Here is a 15,447-nt window from a genome sequence, read left to right as displayed (position 1 = left end):
ACCATGAGTAGCGTTGCGTTTTGCAAATGATGAACAAGAGTCACGAGTTTCCCCCAGCAGTCGAGATGAAGCATCACCAGCCGTACCGTCCGGACGCCTCCTTGCGATTGTTCTTCCCCTTGGCAAAGCTGTCTTCCAAGGCTTCGCGCTGGTTCTGCACGTTGGAGACCAGCTTTTGCAGACTGTGCTTGCCTCCACCCTGTATCGAGCGCACAGGATTGTGAATCTGCTGATCGCCTGCAGCGCGCATTGACTCGTTGTGCTGGTATTCCTTGTCCATGTTGAAGTTGATGACGTTCTTTGCAGTCCGCCCGGCATTCCCACTTCGACCAAACAACTCGCGTCTCTCGGCGGCCGAGAGGTTCAGATCGTTGGCGACGATGTCGAGGGACTCTTCTTGGGGTCCAGTATCGACAGGAGGCCCAGAACCAGCGTAAGAGGCGTACTCGGCCACCTCCTCTGCGGTGGGCTGGTAGGCTTCCGTCTCTGACGCGAAGAGAGGCTGATATGCGCCGTTGCTCGCAGCAGCTGTGGTCGGTCCTGGGTCTTCTTCGGGATGCAATGAGAACAGCGACGTCTTCTTGGGAGGTTCGACCTGCGGAGCATCTTGTGGTTTGGACGACGGAGCAGGCGTAGCCACGGGAGCAGAGACTGCAGGCTTCGCAGGTGTTGCAGGATATGCCTTTGGCTTTTTCTTTGGATTGCGAGAGACAGACAGTGGTCTGAACATCATTGGCTTGCCCACCAACTTGACTTCCTCAGCTGGCTTCTGTTCCACTGGGATAGTAGGTCCGTTGGTACCGCGATGCGATACCGTGTCGCCTGCGGGTGCTCCTCCTCCCTCCACCTCGTTCGCGTCGTCAAAGTCGCGACTGAAACCTGGGGCTGCACTCGTCTTCAGGTTGACGCCTGGCTTGGGCTTGACTCCTCCACTCGAGGATGCGACAGTCGGGGTCTTGTTCGCATTCTTGGGCGGTGGCAGAAACGAGTTGAAGCCAGAGAAGCGACCTCCTCCTGCTGCATCGCCCGTACGAGCGCGTTTGGCTGGTGGTTCGTCCGAGGACGGCCCAGCGCTGGACCCAGAGGGAAGGTTGACGAGGATTTTGCCTGGGTTGGATCGATCGACGACTTTCTGGAATGGCTTCTTGCCGGTGGTAGTAGTCGTCCTGGGCGCTGGCGGCGTCTTGGCAGGAGGCGCCTCTGTCTCGGACTCGGACTCTGAATAATCGACAAGGCCCATCTTGATGATAATATGGGTGTGATGGTGAAGCAAATGGTGAGGTGCAACAAATGACGTTGCGCGTTGTTGGACCAAGAGGGAAGAAATGTTTTATCAGCTTATCGGCCGGCAGCTGCTGCGCTGCGACCTCCATGTCGATTCCTGGGAATGCCATTCACTAACTGTTACCCCACGATCACCATCTACGGAGTACATCCCATGAATTGGACTCGCTTCATTATAGCGACGGTCTGTTAACGTCGCGCGATCACAAGGAGACGGCCGAGTCTCAGAGATGATTTCCATTGTCCTGTTACAGCCAGCATAGGCCACCTATACCGTCATGTCGGTTATCCAGCTCGACGAGTGAGCCTCCCCTCCCCTGCCCTCCCCAACAATGGACATGTCGGCATGGTTTCTGACATTGGCAGGCTTGTCGCATACCAGCTGCGGACTAGCTACCTCAACGAAATTGCAGATGGCGTCGGCGAGCGACTCCTGACCATTGACGAGGGCTTCGTCACCTCGGCCGCCTTCAAAGCCGCCGGTTGGCGCCCCAACTCGACCTACCACAAACGAACACACTCCCCGCCGATCCCTACCGCCGTCGCGTCCGAATACTTTCAGGCCCCACGACACCAAGGCCTGACCCTCGAAGATGGCGAGTACGACGGCGCCGGTATGCTGACGAGCGGAGGTGCTGACACGGTTGGTCCGGGTGTCGCAGCCACAAAGCGCAGGCGACGCAGGGAGCAGATGGAAGAGGACGACAGCAGCGACCTCAGCGACGAGAGCGACGATGATACCGACCATAGAGCGGCGCAGCAGATCAAGTTCGCCAAGATGCCGGTCCGGAACCGCTCAGGCTCGTCACCCACGCAGACACAGAAGCAGCCCCTTACGGCCCCGTCACCACGATCGCGCAGGCGAGGATCTCAGTCAGCGCTGGATGCTGCCAATGGCAAGGGGCGGATGCGGCGCGACACAGTCACCAGCAGCGAGATGTCGTCAGAGAATGAGCTTGACGCAGTGCAGCGGCGCAGGGCAGACTCGAGAGCCGCGTTGAAGACCGTGAGACTGCAGGAGAGGATTCAGGAGGAGGAACCTTCGCCTGGCATCAAGCGGGCGGACACGCGACTGCTGCCCGAGGAGGAAGAGGATGACTCGGATGAGGGCTCAGAGCTGGACTACGTCGGGAGCATAGACTCGGCCTCCATCCTGGACCCTACAGAAATGCCAATTGCAGCGTCTCCCACGAGACAGGTAGTCGGGACACCTCCGAAACATCTCATGCGGCAATCTACGATACGGAAATCAAAACCGCCGACCAGGCCTATTGTCATGTCCGCGCTGCCGCCGCCGAGACCGATGAGCATGATCAGGCCGCTAAGCGTGGCCCCGCCAAGGAGTCTACTGTCGGCAGCGCTCAAGGCCAAGGAGCACAAGTCTAGTGTGCCCTTTCAGAAGTTTGCGCACTTTAGTGGCCAGGGGACCCAGAGCTCTATCAAAGTGCGCATCTATCCTGCCTTCTCCGAGGATCCCGAGACCGCGTTCGAGGTGCTCATCCGACCGCGCGTGCACGATGGGCAGAGTGCCGAGAGGCAAGTCACCGTGGCGGATCTCATCGGGCTGAGTCTATACCGGTACAATGAAGAAAGGCGCGCGCCTAGCCTGGCGCCAGGCAAGCTGAACATCAACTGGTTTACGCTGCGCATGGTCGAAGAGGGCGGAGAGGTGGACGACGACTTCCCGCCCTTTGAGCGGACGAAACCCCTAATATCCTTTACCACCGTGAACAATGCGAATGCCAGGGGCGGCGGCCGCATGCGGTCTAATTCGACAGCGTACGACGAATTCGCTCTAGTCGTCGCCTCGAACGACGAGTTTGAGGAGAATCAGGCGTTAACGCCCCAACAAGAGGAGGAAGAGCAAACATCATCACAATCGGCGCCAGAGACGCCACATGCCGAGGATGCCATACCCAACGACATGACTGGCGTTGTGAACACGACGAAAGTGCTAGCACCCGCTCGACCTCGACACAACCCCATCACAACTACCTTCCGCATGAACACGAGCACGCCTCTTGCGGACGCGCCAGCTGTGCCGGCAGTCATGAACAACGCCTCGCGTGGCCAGCAGAAGCTGCTTCGCATCCACATCATGTCATCCGACACGGCACCGGGGCAGATGGTGACGGTCGACGTGACGACGGAGACATACCTCGCCGAGGTGCTCGAGGCCGTCTGCCGCAAGCGACAGCTCGACAAGGGCAACCACGTGTTGAAGCTGCCAGGGTCCGGGGCGGTCGTTATGATCGATCGCCCCGTGTCGTCCATTGGCAACGTCTCCGACCTGGAGCTCTACCGACGCCGCTTCGCCACAGACGGGCCGCTCACCATGACAGGCTCGCCAGGGAGCGCATCGCCCAAGGCCCCGGGGGCCGATGGCATGTCGTACCAGGGCCGCAAGGTGAGGAAGGCGCAGCAGATGCTGGGCCCGCACCCGCTGGCGCGCGAGATCGCCAAGCAGGACGAGCTGGGCCATGCCAACTACAAAAAGTACACTGTGTGGCGCAAGCAGCCGATGCGCCTCGTGGGCATGAGCGAGCGGATCCTGGTGATTGACGGCGAGTACATTCACATTGTGCCCTCGTCCGGGGGCAAGGCCTTGACGGACGGTGGGGGCAAGACGACAACGGTGCACTTTAGCAACGTCGTTGGGTGCAAGGTGCCGCGAAAACATCCGACCAATGTCAAGGTAGGCCAGCGTCTCCATCTAACCCCGTGCCTGTGAGCCACGTTGCTGACGCGAAAGCAGCTCGTAGTGTACAGGGCGACCGAGAGTAAGCGGTACGACTTTGAGACCAAGGGCGCAGACGAGGCAGATGAGATTGTGGGGGAGCTCATGAAGGGCATCTCGCCGTATCGGGATGTCTGATGCACAAATGGGCGGGCGCGGTCGCTGCGTGGTAAATGCCATGTCGTGAAGGCGGTCGGAACTTGCTTGCACTGCGGATGTGGGGACAGTCAACTAACTCACTGATGAGCTTAAGCATAACCATGTTAAGAGCTCTACCAGCGCGTCACTATGAAGTACGTACGTAGGTCGCGTAAGATCTCTCACGATCACAGTTCCATCCTCCGACGGGATACATGTCCCAGGTAAATGGCGTACGCCAAGCCGGTCGATGTTGTTAGCGAAAACTACGTATCACACTTGAACCTTGATGATAATCCATTGAGAGATCGGTGCACCATGAATGGCCCGGTGACGCGAGTAATCATGGCGTACGCCCAGCCACTATTACGGACTGTGGCTCCTCCGTCAAGACACCAGAGTGTCGAACTCGATGCCGCAAGCACCCACGACGGAAGGCCACGCAAGCTGGCCCGCCACTTCGGACACGCCCTCAGGCTGTCTGGTTACAGCAAGAGGCGCCGGGCAGTCGCGGCTCGATGGGCAGTAACTATAGATGTACGGGGAACATTGTCTGACGGTCTAGTCTAGGAGAGGCTTTTCTTTGAGATGGCTCTGTCTCGATACCGCGTATCCTTGAGAATCTGCCTCGCTTAGAGTGACATGACGCAGCATGTACGGAGCAAACTCCGTGTGCTATTGATTGATTTGACCAGCTAACGTTAGGTTACTAGTACAGTTGTTGACTTGAACAGGACCGATGTCACAGACCTATGTACGGAGTACACGTACATGTAGATCGAACAGGCCCCCACTGCAGGTCCAGATTGTTGGTGACGCAACGTGCAAGGTGCGCATGCTCACGCCCACCTCACCACATCCCCCGTGCCTCAACGGCTGTCATTACACGGCACTCGCTTGTCCGCGCTCCTTTCGGCCGTTTTTTGTTTGAGCATCAATTCCCCCGTGAGGATGAAACACGTATACGTCAGGGCGATCGACACTGCCAGGGACAAGACCTTAATGCCTGCCATTCGACCACTGCTGTGATGAAGCAGAGGCACTTCCTACTACTACGTAATTACAGGAGAATGGCTCGCCGACAGGGATGACAAACTAAGCCCCTTCGGGAAACATTGAGCCCCTTTCTGCGCCCTGCCAAGTTGCCAGTGGCTGGTGAGACAGGGGGTTGGCGGGCCCAGCCTTGCCCCAGACGCCTACCTTACGCCATCGCGACAGGGCTCAGCAGGTAGGCGCTGCACCACGGGTGATACCATCTGCATTCCAATTGAACGATCCGTCAGAGGTTGATATAAAGTCTTTTCCCCCGGAGTTTCTTCGTCCATCCTGTTCTTATATTCCGCGCATCTCACATAGCCCGCCCTCACATCTTCGACACTCGTCTCAGTCCTTCCCAGTACAAACCAACACCACCTCCCATCCCGACACACAAACCCTACGACACAACACCATCAAGATGAAGTTCACTCCTGTTGCGTTTGCCGGCCTTCTCGCCCTTGCCAAGGTTCGTACAGCCCACAATAGTACTGTGATCGGGCGTGCTGACTCTTCTTCTTCCTACAGGGCCAGGACGTCGTCGACGATATCCAGTCCGTCGGTGAGGACATCCAGTCCATCGGTGAGGACATCTTCTCCGACGTTGGCAATGGCTTCAGCGACATTGTCGACAACATCCACACCGAGTTCGACGAGATCGTCGCTGAGGTCACCGGTGACGCCGCCTCGTACTGGAGCGACGCGCTCGCGTCCGTCTCCGCCAAGTACGAAGACATCCTCGAGTCCTACTCGGATATTGCCGCCACTGCCTCTGGGGAAGCCGCCGCCCGCGTCACCTCGCTCATCGGCGAGGCCAGCGAGGCGGCCAACGACGCCGTCTCCAGGGCCAGCGATGCCATTGAGGATGCGCAGGACAATGACGACGACAACAACAATGATGGTGGTGACGGCGAGGATGCTGGTGTTATGCAGGTCGCTGCTCTCGGCTTCGCGGGTCTCGCCGGTGGTGTCGCCGTCTTCATGAACTTGTAACCAACAACGAACCAATGGGAAATTCATGTACGGATAAGAAGTTATGCATTGCACACGAGGATATCAGTGGAGTCGAGGGAGCCATTTAATACCCCACAGCGAACTGCTGCGCAGTTCATGACGGCCTAATTTTGCTATCAAGTTAATATATACTCTCAAAAGTACCAGCCAACTACCTTTATTATTAAAGTCCATAAAAAGAGCATGATCAAATTCTGCCCGACGCCGTACTGCTATGGCTATGCTTTGAAATACTCGTGTTAGCAATGTGTCTTTACTCATTGCTTTGCTCTCGTCTCTCCCCACAACCGGTCTATAATCTGGAATGTGGCTGTGACATTGCGCATCGTCGTCTCATCGGCTTGCCCACCCGTCCGCTGCTGAATCTTGTCCGGATGCCAACGGACGCGCTCCTCCCTCAACCGCGCTGCAAAAGCCGTTTCCCCCACTTCTTTCAGCTTGAGGCCATGGATGAAGAAGGCCCGGACGGCTTTCTCTTCCACATCTGTCCCGTTCCCAGATTCCGTCGGCCAGGCGAGGGTCGACGGCGTGCCGTCCCAATTGTTCCATGCCTCCTCATAGGCTTCCCACTTGTCGTGCCAACGTCTCCTCTCACGCCTCTCCTCGCCTCGTTTGAGACTCTCTTCGACATCCTTCTCCCACTTTTTGTGCCTAGCTTTCTCTTCTTCCTTCCTCTTCTGCGCCTCTTTGCGTTTCTCGCGCTCCTCTAGTAGTCCGGCGTGCGTCTTCTCCCACATGCGCTGACGCACATAGGTCGCGTACTCCTCCTCCGACATGCGCTCCAGCTCGCCTTGCGGATTCTCCTTCTCCTCGGGTGGGTATACGTGAACGGGCTGGCCGTAAACAGCCTCCCAGTAGTCCGCTCCTTCCTCGTCGGCCAACGCATCGAAGAGTGATTCGCGAAAGGCGGCATTTGGTGACAGCGGAGGAGGCTCGTAGGGATTGGGACTGGGCGTCCGATGAAGTCGCGGGCGATGCCGATGAGAGCGGTGATGACGGCTGCGATGTGAGCCACCAGACGACTCGTCCCGTGGCGAGCGCGAGCGTTTGCGCCGACGGGAAGACTTGTGGTCTTTCAACTTGAGTTTCGATCGCCGAGGTTTTGTTGTGTCTTCAGGATCGTTTGTGTCGCCATCGTCGCCATCCTCTTTCCGCCTGTCGCTGTCTCGCTCCGTGTGTGTTGAGGTTGGCGAGCGCGAGTGCCACCTTGGTCGCATGCGATGAGGCGTAGGATCGTCGCTTTCGGGGTTGATAGACGAGAGGATGTGTCTTCGCCTAGGCGACCTCTTTTCTTCGGTCATTGTGGTGCCATGTTATGCCAACCGGACGTGGTTCTGCGTTACTGACTCTTGAAGAAGGATGGTTCCGCTGGCGATTCGCGGAAATGGATTGCAGAAGTGCGTCATGCTTTGGCGGGAGCTAGCAGCCCCACCAATCTGTCCGCTGCACTATTAATACCAGCAGGTCACAGTTCGTATTTGACGCGTCCCAAATTCCCCATGTCTTTTACTACGGTACGAATGAATTCTACAAAACCCACAGACATCCTCTTCCGATTCCACCTTCTTCTGCCACCATAATTCTGGCCTCCTACTGTCGCTGTTTCAACTTTCGCCGACGACGGTGGGGCTGATTCCAGGGGTCCTCTGAGCTCCGCAGCCAATTGCTGGCCTACTGTACCTTCAAGCTTACGCGGGTCGCATCCCTTCAATAATTTCGTGGACAGCTTGCATTGTGAACCTTGATAGCTCGCCATTCAATCGCCATTCAATTGTGTGCGATGTGCTGGCCGTCCTTCTTAACCCCTTGAACATCTTTTTCATTCTAGCTGTCGGGTGCAAATATCCGAGAAGATGGGTGGCCTCATAGTATTGCTCGCGTTGAGCGTAAGTTGATCACATCGGGACAGAATGATGGCATTTGCTAACAGTTGGAACAGGTGGTCATGGCCGCGGCGTATGTCCCTCGCAACAGTATTCACCATGGCGCAAACTGACGAAATAGATCTTTCTTGGCTGGCGCTGTCCCATTAACCTTTACGCTGACCTCGTCGCAGCTCCGGCTCTTGTCGGCGCTGGGCGTGGGTGTTTTGGTCGGCACCTCCATGATCGTCATCATCCCAGAAGGCATTGGCGCTGTCGCATCCCCAAGCGAAGGAGTGCACACCCACAGGATTCGATCTGTTGCCGAGAGGAGCCCGTGGGATCTGGGTGTTGGCTTGGGCGTACCGCTGCCCAAAGTGCGCTTTGCGGAGCCGGCTGTCGATATTGCCAGCGAAGCAGAGGCCATGGCGTTGCGCAGCGACGCCCACGACGATCACGATCATGAGCACGACCATATGCACGAGCATGATCATGAGCATGAGCATGAGCATGAGCATGAGCATGAGAATGAGAATGAGCACGACCACGCCGACGGCGAGGAACATGACCATGCCGAATTCCCATCCTTTCAAGTTGGCTTATCGCTTATTCTCGGGTTCGTCCTCATGTTCCTCATCGATCGCCTGCCGCAGCACGCCTCCTCTTCACGAAACAGCGTCCCAGCGACTCTGCACGTCTCACTGGAAAACCTCAATGGCAATGCGCCTGGCTCGCCGACTGCATCGAGCAACGACGTCGAGGCAACGTCTGGCGGCTCACCTCCCGCTCGCAGCATGGCGACGACACTGGGACTTGTCATCCACGCGGCAGCTGATGGCATCGCCATGGGTGCCAGCTCCACAACGGAGGACACCAAGCTGAGTCTCGTCATCTTCTTTGCCATCATGATCCACAAGGCACCTGCAGCGTTTGGCTTGACGAGCGTGCTTTTGCACCAGGGGCTTTCCAAGCGAGCGGCTAGGGCGCACCTCATGGTGTTCAGCTTGGCTGCCCCCGTCGGGGCCCTTGCCACGTGGATGCTCGTTACCATGTTGGGCGGTGGCGGCGGCGGCGAGGACTCGAACTGGTGGACTGGCATGCTGCTGCTGTTCTCCGGCGGCACATTCTTGTAAGTTTACTTGGTTTCAAGGGCGCGAAATTCGCTTGACTGACGCTGTCCACCTAGGTATGTGGCCATGCATGCGATGCAAGAGAGTGAACACGGCGGACATGAAAGCCACGGTTCGAATGGCTACACGAGTATTGGAGGCCAAGCGCACGAGAAACCCCAGGGTCCGCAGATGAGGGACACTCTTGTGACCATGGTTGGCATGCTTTTGCCTCTGCTCACACAGTTTGGTCATCATCATCATTGATCCAGGAGAGGTCCCTTTGATTACTGGTACCTTTTCGAAGTTTATATATCCCATGGCATAGAACATTGGCGAGATGCATTGTAGAGTATTGCTTGGATAATTTCCCCTTGGGGTAATTGCACATCTGAAACTGGCATGACCCAGCACGGCGTTTCGTTGATGCAGCCGTCTTTATTTTACAAATGGCTTGGTGTAACGGAACCTCGTTTTGCTCTTGCGGCTGGACTAGTTGTCAATATCAGAAAGATACAGAACGAATGCTCCCCATGCCCTCACATTATTTACAGCAAGTACGGTCTTTCTACTCTTGATGGGACTCGTAGGTTCATGCGTTCAGATTCCAGTGAATTCTCATGAAAACATGCACATAGGGTAAGCAGACCGAAGCCATTCGAGCCTAGACAGGCAACTAACTTCATACGCAAGTCAAATATCATGGCAGAAGGAGAGCACGCTAGCTACGCCAGTCAATCCTAACGAAGCCCTAGGTAAGTTAGTAAGTACCCTTGCGCTCTTCCTGTATGGCAAGACGATTCGTGGTCAGGTTAAAGAACTCACTCAAATGGACTGGCTTCTTGCGCAGCCGCTAATTCAGTTTGGACCACGTACGGCCCGCAGGAAGCAGCCGCCGCGGTGTCCACTGTCCATTCACTGTCCACTAGCGACTGGAAGTCTGGATGCGCCCCAACGGCAGGCGTTCCGGGTGATGCTTGTACCCGACGTGACGAGCGCTTTGATGGAGTTCCAATGCCAAACAAGTTTGCCTTAACTACAATTGCGTTTGTGGATGGAGGTTTTGACAGATACGACAAGTAATTACATGATCATTAACAACAAAGACCATGGTATGGCCTTGTTATGTCCGGGGCAGTCCAGTCCCTTCCACCGCATGACTCGCCTCTGCTTCTTCCCTCCTCTGGTGATCAGCCTCCAGGTCATTTGTTGGCCACTGCCGCCAGTGCTTCACAACCATTGGATGCGTGACACCATTGCCGTTACCGTCCATTAGCGCCCCTCCTCCCTCTGTCTCGACGTCCTACATCCACGTTCGACCTCGGATTTCACCCTCGATATCGACCCTTTACACAATCCCCGCTTCAATACAAGGTCCCTTCGATGCTGCAGAACCGCAGGTCGCGTTTGCAGAATACCAGCCGCCAGTCGCGCCCCTTGCCCAGGGCCACACTGCTGACCGGTTGAAACGCTGTACCCGCTGGGCAGCCTGCTACCGCCAAACATCCCAAACGTACCAAACACAGCTGACACCCGGCCCTCTCCTTTCTGAACTCTCGACACCTGCCCGACTGCACCGCCTATCTCGAAGACGGAGCGTACGATAGACGAGCCTCAACACCGCCGCAAGCGTTCAGATCTGCTCCCCCAGTTGCAGTCTTCGGCGCGCGAAGATCGACCCAGACCGCCTCAATGTCAGATCCAGGCCGGACCCTGAGCTTTGCTGAGCGAAGAGGCAGCACCTTGAGCGAAGAGCTCATCCTTGACACATCGGCCTCCATGTCAGACCCTCGCTTAGCCAAGATGACCCAGTCTCGACATGTGCGAGGGCCACCGACGCCCAGTATGTCGACGCCTGCTGCCGATTTCGACCAACAGCTCGTGGGATCGCCGCCCCCACCTCCCACACCCGCAGCGTCTCCAGGTCCTTCACATTGTCAGCCTGATTGGAGTGGCGCGGCTGATGACGAGGACTTCTTCCTCGCCAAGGTTAGGCAGCACTTTAAGAACTGCTCTGGTCCCCAGCGAACCCGCATTCTCGCCGATCTCTTGAATCTATGCACCAGTCCGCAACTGAGCTTCGTCCACCAACATGTCAGCCCTTTGCTGAAAAAAGACCCTTTCACCAGTTTGCCAGACGAGCTCTGCCTACGAGTCAGTACACATGCGGCACTCGTGGCACCTGTCCACATGGAACTAACATGTCCCAGATTCTCTCGTTCATTGACGACCCCAAGGTTCTTGCGCGGGCATCGCAAGTGTCCCCACGGTGGCGCGACCTACTGAGCGACGATATGACTTGGAAGAATCTCTGCTTGAAGCACGACTACCGACGTAGAATGTCCGAGGTAGAGAGCGGCAGTCCTGGAGGATACAGTCGGCCGGCAATACAACCACTGACAAACGTCGACTCTGCGAGCTTCCCCGGTGCACTCCCTGTGACGGCACATGTGGGGGGTTCGAGATCGCTCGATGGAGGAAGTCGGTCAATACGCCCGAAAATGAGGTCTTACAAATCGCATTTCAAGCAGCGATACCTTGTGGATGCGGCATGGAGATCTGGTGGCTCATGCGTCGCCCGGAATATAACACAGGAAGGAGGCGTTGTCACCAGTCTCCATCTCACATCCAAGTACATAATCTTGGCCCTGGATAATGCTAGGATCCATGTATTCGATACGGAGGGCAATACGCTTCGCACACTACAAGGTCATGTCATGGGGGTCTGGGCTATGGTCCCATGGGGAGACACGCTGGTCAGCGGTGGGTGCGACAGAGACGTGCGCGTCTGGGACCTTCGCACAGGGTATGTCTTTCGGAAAATGGTTTCTCAACTCAAACTGACGAACGCAGACACTGCCTGCACACATTGCGCGGACACACCTCGACTGTTCGGTGCCTCAAGATGGCGGACGAGAACACCGCCATCTCGGGCTCGCGTGACACCACCTTGCGCATCTGGGATATCCGCTCTGGCCTGTGCCGTAATGTCCTGGTGGGGCACCAATCTAGTGTCAGATGCCTCGAGATCCACGGTGACATTGTCGTATCAGGTAGCTACGATACGTTCGCCAGAGTGTGGAGCATTTCCGAAGGTCGTTGCCTGCAAACACTCCAAGGTCACTTCAGCCAGATTTACGCCATTGCCTTTGACGGAAAGCGCGTCGTGACCGGCAGTCTGGACACGAATGTCCGAATCTGGGATCCTTTCACTGGGTGAGTCTTGTCGTTGGGATACAGCGGTTTGAAGTCAACTAAACAAGACGTAGCGAATGTCTTGCCATTCTCCAGGGTCATACATCGCTCGTCGGCCAGCTACAGATGCGTGGCGACACCTTGGTCACGGGCGGGTCTGATGGGTCTGTCCGCGTGTGGTCTCTAGAGAAGATGTGTCCCATTCACAGGCTTGCTGCACACGACAACAGCGTGACCAGTCTGCAGTTTGACGACACCCGAATCGTCAGCGGCGGTAGCGACGGACGCGTCAAGATTTGGGATCTGAAAACTGGACTCCTTGTGCGTGAGCTGATTGCTCAAGGTGAAGCTGTGTGGCGCGTTGCTTTTGAAGCTGAGAAATGCGTCGCCCTTGCCCTCAGACAAGGCCGGACTGTGATGGAGGTAAGTTGTGACGGTCGATTTGGGACATAATCGTGCCATGTGCTAACCGAGCGAGGTCTGGACTTTCACTCCGCCTGACGAGGTGATCTTTGATCGGCCGCCGACTATCCAACAGCGCGTGCTCGAGGATGATCCAAGTCGACCTCTAAGCGCAATGGTGGTTGATTACACCGAGCCCTCCTCTTCAGGGTCCAGCTCCCAGGCGGCAAATCAAGACCAGGATATCGACATGACAGAAGCTGAGGCTGGTCCTTCCACTGGCAACAAAACGTTCTTCCACGAAGACTGAGGTAACAACTGTGTGTGCATCGATTATTGCCGATCACAGTTTTCTCTAGCAGTACTCGGCGTACCTCGTCTTCGGGATTGGTCCGACAACGGATCTTTGTGTTGCATTGTATGGCGTTATGGAGGCGACGCATCTTGGACCGCGTGGCAAGGCTGTTTCTGAAACTACGAAGCATGGCGCGTCGATTGGTTGAATATCATTTACAACAGGACGGAGTACTCATACGGACCTAGCGCAAATGTCCTAACGTTAGGAGGCATCTGGCCAAGTCTGGTCAGGAGCCTCCATTGTTTTGGGAGTGATCACTGCATACGTGAGTGGCCAGTCGGCCATGCCCACGCAATTAATAGTGGCAAGACTAACAAGCTTCGAATCCGATACCACAAATGCCCGTCAAAGTGAGTCTGGACAGATGGTCAATGCAGTGAATGATATCGGTGAATTATAAAACGCTCGTTTTGATGAAAAAGGGGTCACGTGTAGATGCGCTAATCCATTTTAGTGCTGGTCCCAACCAAATCCGAAGCTCAGTCCCCAACATCGCAAATTCTCGGAACCAGCGCCTGTTATCTTCTCGTCAACCTCAACCTCTCCCTAATCGTCCAGAGGCCCCTACCCGACCTCGCGATGTTCTCCCGAGCTGCCAGAGTGCCCAGGGCGCTTGCCTCGCGCACCAGGGCTCCTATTGCCCTTGCGGCCCGTCCTCGCTTTGTTACCACCGACGCTGCCTCTTCGTCCCTGAGCGCCAAGGTGCCCAAGGTAAGCGATTGCGTCTTTTCCCCGAGTCTTCGATCACGCCCGAAGGAATGGTGTTCTCAGATCGACGAGTATGGAAGATTCGAGAGGGCAGCCACGACTAACAATGTGTGGTAGGATGACAATGAGACTTTCTCGGTCAACCTCAGCGACGAGAGCTTCGAGACCTACGAGCTCGACCCCCCTCCCTACACCATTGATGTCACCAAGGCCGAGCTGAAGCAAATGTACTACGACATGGTTGCTGTCCGGTATGTTTCCCGATGGGCTCCGACGCTGTGGGATGGCGCACTGATAATCGCGCAGACAGATGGAGATGGCGGCCGATCGCCTCTACAAGGAGAAGAAGATTCGCGGTTTCTGCCACTTGTCCACCGGCCAGGAGGCTGTCGCCGTCGGTATCGAACACGCAATCACCAAAGAGGACGACATCATCACCGCCTACCGATGCCACGGTTTCGCTCTGATGCGTGGTGGCACCGTTCGCTCCATCATCGGCGAGCTGCTCGGTCGCCGTGAGGGCATTGCCTACGGAAAGGGTGGCTCTATGCACATGTTCTCTAAGGGCTTCTACGGCGGCAACGGTATTGTCGGCGCTCAGGTCCCAGTCGGTGCCGGTCTCGCCTTTGCGCACAAGTACAACGACACCAAGAAGGCCTCCATCATCCTCTACGGTGATGGTGCTAGCAACCAGGGTCAGGTCTTTGAGGCTTTCAACATGGCCAAGCTCTGGAACCTCCCCGCCCTGTTCGGCTGCGAGAGTGAGTGCTCCCACTTGGTGCTTTGAGAGAACAAGATTGCTAACCGTTCCCAGACAACAAGTACGGTATGGGTACCTCTGCGGCCCGCTCCTCTGCCTTGACCGACTACTACAAGCGCGGACAGTACATCCCCGGTCTCAAGGTGAACGGCATGGACATTCTGGCTGTCAAGGCCGCCGTCAAGTACGGAACGGAGTGGACTGCCGCCGACAAGGGTCCCATGGTCCTCGAGTACGTCACCTACCGCTACGGTGGCCACTCCATGTCCGATCCCGGAACCACCTACCGCACGCGTGAGGAGATTCAGCGCATGCGCTCGACCAACGACCCCATTGCCGGGCTCAAGCAGAGGATCCTCGACTGGGAGGTCGCCAGCGAGGACGAGCTCAAGAAGATTGACAAGGAGGCGCGCAGCCACGTCCAGGAGGAGGTTGCCATCGCCGAGGCCATGGCTGTCCCTGAGCCCAAGCCCTCAATTCTGTACGAGGACATTTACGTCCGCGGCTCCGAGCCCAAGTTCATCCGTGGTCGTCACGCGGACGAAAACTACTACTTCAACCAGTAAACTGGCTTGCTGGTAGAGTGGAAGGGAGAGGCCGAGGGGAAGCGGTGGCCCACACATAATGATTCCCGGTGTTGTCTATCGTCTTGGAGGCCGCGATCTGTTTGTATTATACTCGTTTAGCTAGAGGGCAGGAACAATTTGCGGCATGCACAGTGTTGGGTAAATCAATAAGGGAAACGTCAAAGTATAGAACCGGTTTGCTTGATCAGCTGTCCTGTGGTTCACGACAGCCGCCTGGGCCTTGCCCTTGTACTTGTGTTGAGTCTCCTCGACGCAGCA

The 15,447-nt window shown here is 56.5% G+C and overlaps 7 protein-coding genes across 7 annotated transcripts; 5 read left to right on the top strand and 2 right to left on the bottom strand.

Annotated features, from left to right (window-relative positions):
• Nucleotides 1–73: 73 nt before the first annotated feature.
• Nucleotides 74–1,240, bottom strand: J7T54_000790 (uncharacterized protein; the record flags this gene model as incomplete). The annotated part of the gene is made up of 1 exon (XM_051509766.1): nt 74–1,240. One exon carries the CDS (start codon nt 1,238–1,240, stop codon nt 74–76), a length of 1,167 nt encoding a protein of 388 aa, XP_051359257.1.
• A 322-nt stretch (nt 1,241–1,562) lies between these two features.
• J7T54_000789 (Stress-activated map kinase-interacting protein-like protein) lies at nt 1,563–4,159 on the top strand (the record flags this gene model as incomplete). Its single annotated transcript, XM_051509765.1, has 3 exons — nt 1,563–1,585; nt 1,651–3,979; nt 4,040–4,159. The coding sequence occupies 3 exons, from the start codon at nt 1,563–1,565 to the stop codon at nt 4,157–4,159; spliced, it is 2,472 nt and encodes an 823-aa protein (XP_051359256.1).
• Nucleotides 4,160–5,615: 1,456 nt separating this feature from the next.
• J7T54_000788 (uncharacterized protein) lies at nt 5,616–6,187 on the top strand (the record flags this gene model as incomplete). Its single annotated transcript, XM_051509764.1, has 2 exons — nt 5,616–5,663; nt 5,723–6,187. The coding sequence occupies 2 exons, from the start codon at nt 5,616–5,618 to the stop codon at nt 6,185–6,187; spliced, it is 513 nt and encodes a 170-aa protein (XP_051359255.1).
• Nucleotides 6,188–6,465: 278 nt separating this feature from the next.
• On the bottom strand, nt 6,466–7,509 carry J7T54_000787 (uncharacterized protein; the record flags this gene model as incomplete). Its single annotated transcript, XM_051509763.1, has 1 exon — nt 6,466–7,509. One exon carries the CDS (start codon nt 7,507–7,509, stop codon nt 6,466–6,468), a length of 1,044 nt encoding a protein of 347 aa, XP_051359254.1.
• Nucleotides 7,510–8,061: 552 nt separating this feature from the next.
• Nucleotides 8,062–9,446, top strand: J7T54_000786 (ZIP metal ion transporter; the record flags this gene model as incomplete). The annotated part of the gene is made up of 4 exons (XM_051509762.1): nt 8,062–8,094; nt 8,148–8,164; nt 8,213–9,199; nt 9,257–9,446. The coding sequence occupies 4 exons, from the start codon at nt 8,062–8,064 to the stop codon at nt 9,444–9,446; spliced, it is 1,227 nt and encodes a 408-aa protein (XP_051359253.1).
• Nucleotides 9,447–10,871: 1,425 nt separating this feature from the next.
• J7T54_000785 (uncharacterized protein) lies at nt 10,872–13,086 on the top strand (the record flags this gene model as incomplete). The annotated part of the gene is made up of 6 exons (XM_051509761.1): nt 10,872–11,333; nt 11,390–11,513; nt 11,889–11,985; nt 12,033–12,395; nt 12,449–12,797; nt 12,853–13,086. The coding sequence occupies 6 exons, from the start codon at nt 10,872–10,874 to the stop codon at nt 13,084–13,086; spliced, it is 1,629 nt and encodes a 542-aa protein (XP_051359252.1).
• A 386-nt stretch (nt 13,087–13,472) lies between these two features.
• Nucleotides 13,473–15,168, top strand: J7T54_000784 (pyruvate dehydrogenase E1 component alpha subunit; the record flags this gene model as incomplete). The annotated part of the gene is made up of 5 exons (XM_051509760.1): nt 13,473–13,484; nt 13,618–13,845; nt 13,960–14,093; nt 14,149–14,603; nt 14,657–15,168. The coding sequence occupies 5 exons, from the start codon at nt 13,473–13,475 to the stop codon at nt 15,166–15,168; spliced, it is 1,341 nt and encodes a 446-aa protein (XP_051359251.1).
• Between the last annotated feature and the right edge of the window lie 279 nt (nt 15,169–15,447).

This window comes from Emericellopsis cladophorae, assembly GCF_022114955.1.
Source record: "Emericellopsis cladophorae strain MUM 19.33 chromosome Unknown NODE_69_length_108160_cov_118_120611, whole genome shotgun sequence".
In the NCBI taxonomy this organism is placed as follows: Eukaryota; Fungi; Ascomycota; class Sordariomycetes; order Hypocreales; family Bionectriaceae; genus Emericellopsis; species Emericellopsis cladophorae.
The sequence above is the reverse complement of the archived record's forward strand: the minus strand, read 5'-3'. Positions and strand labels throughout refer to the sequence as shown.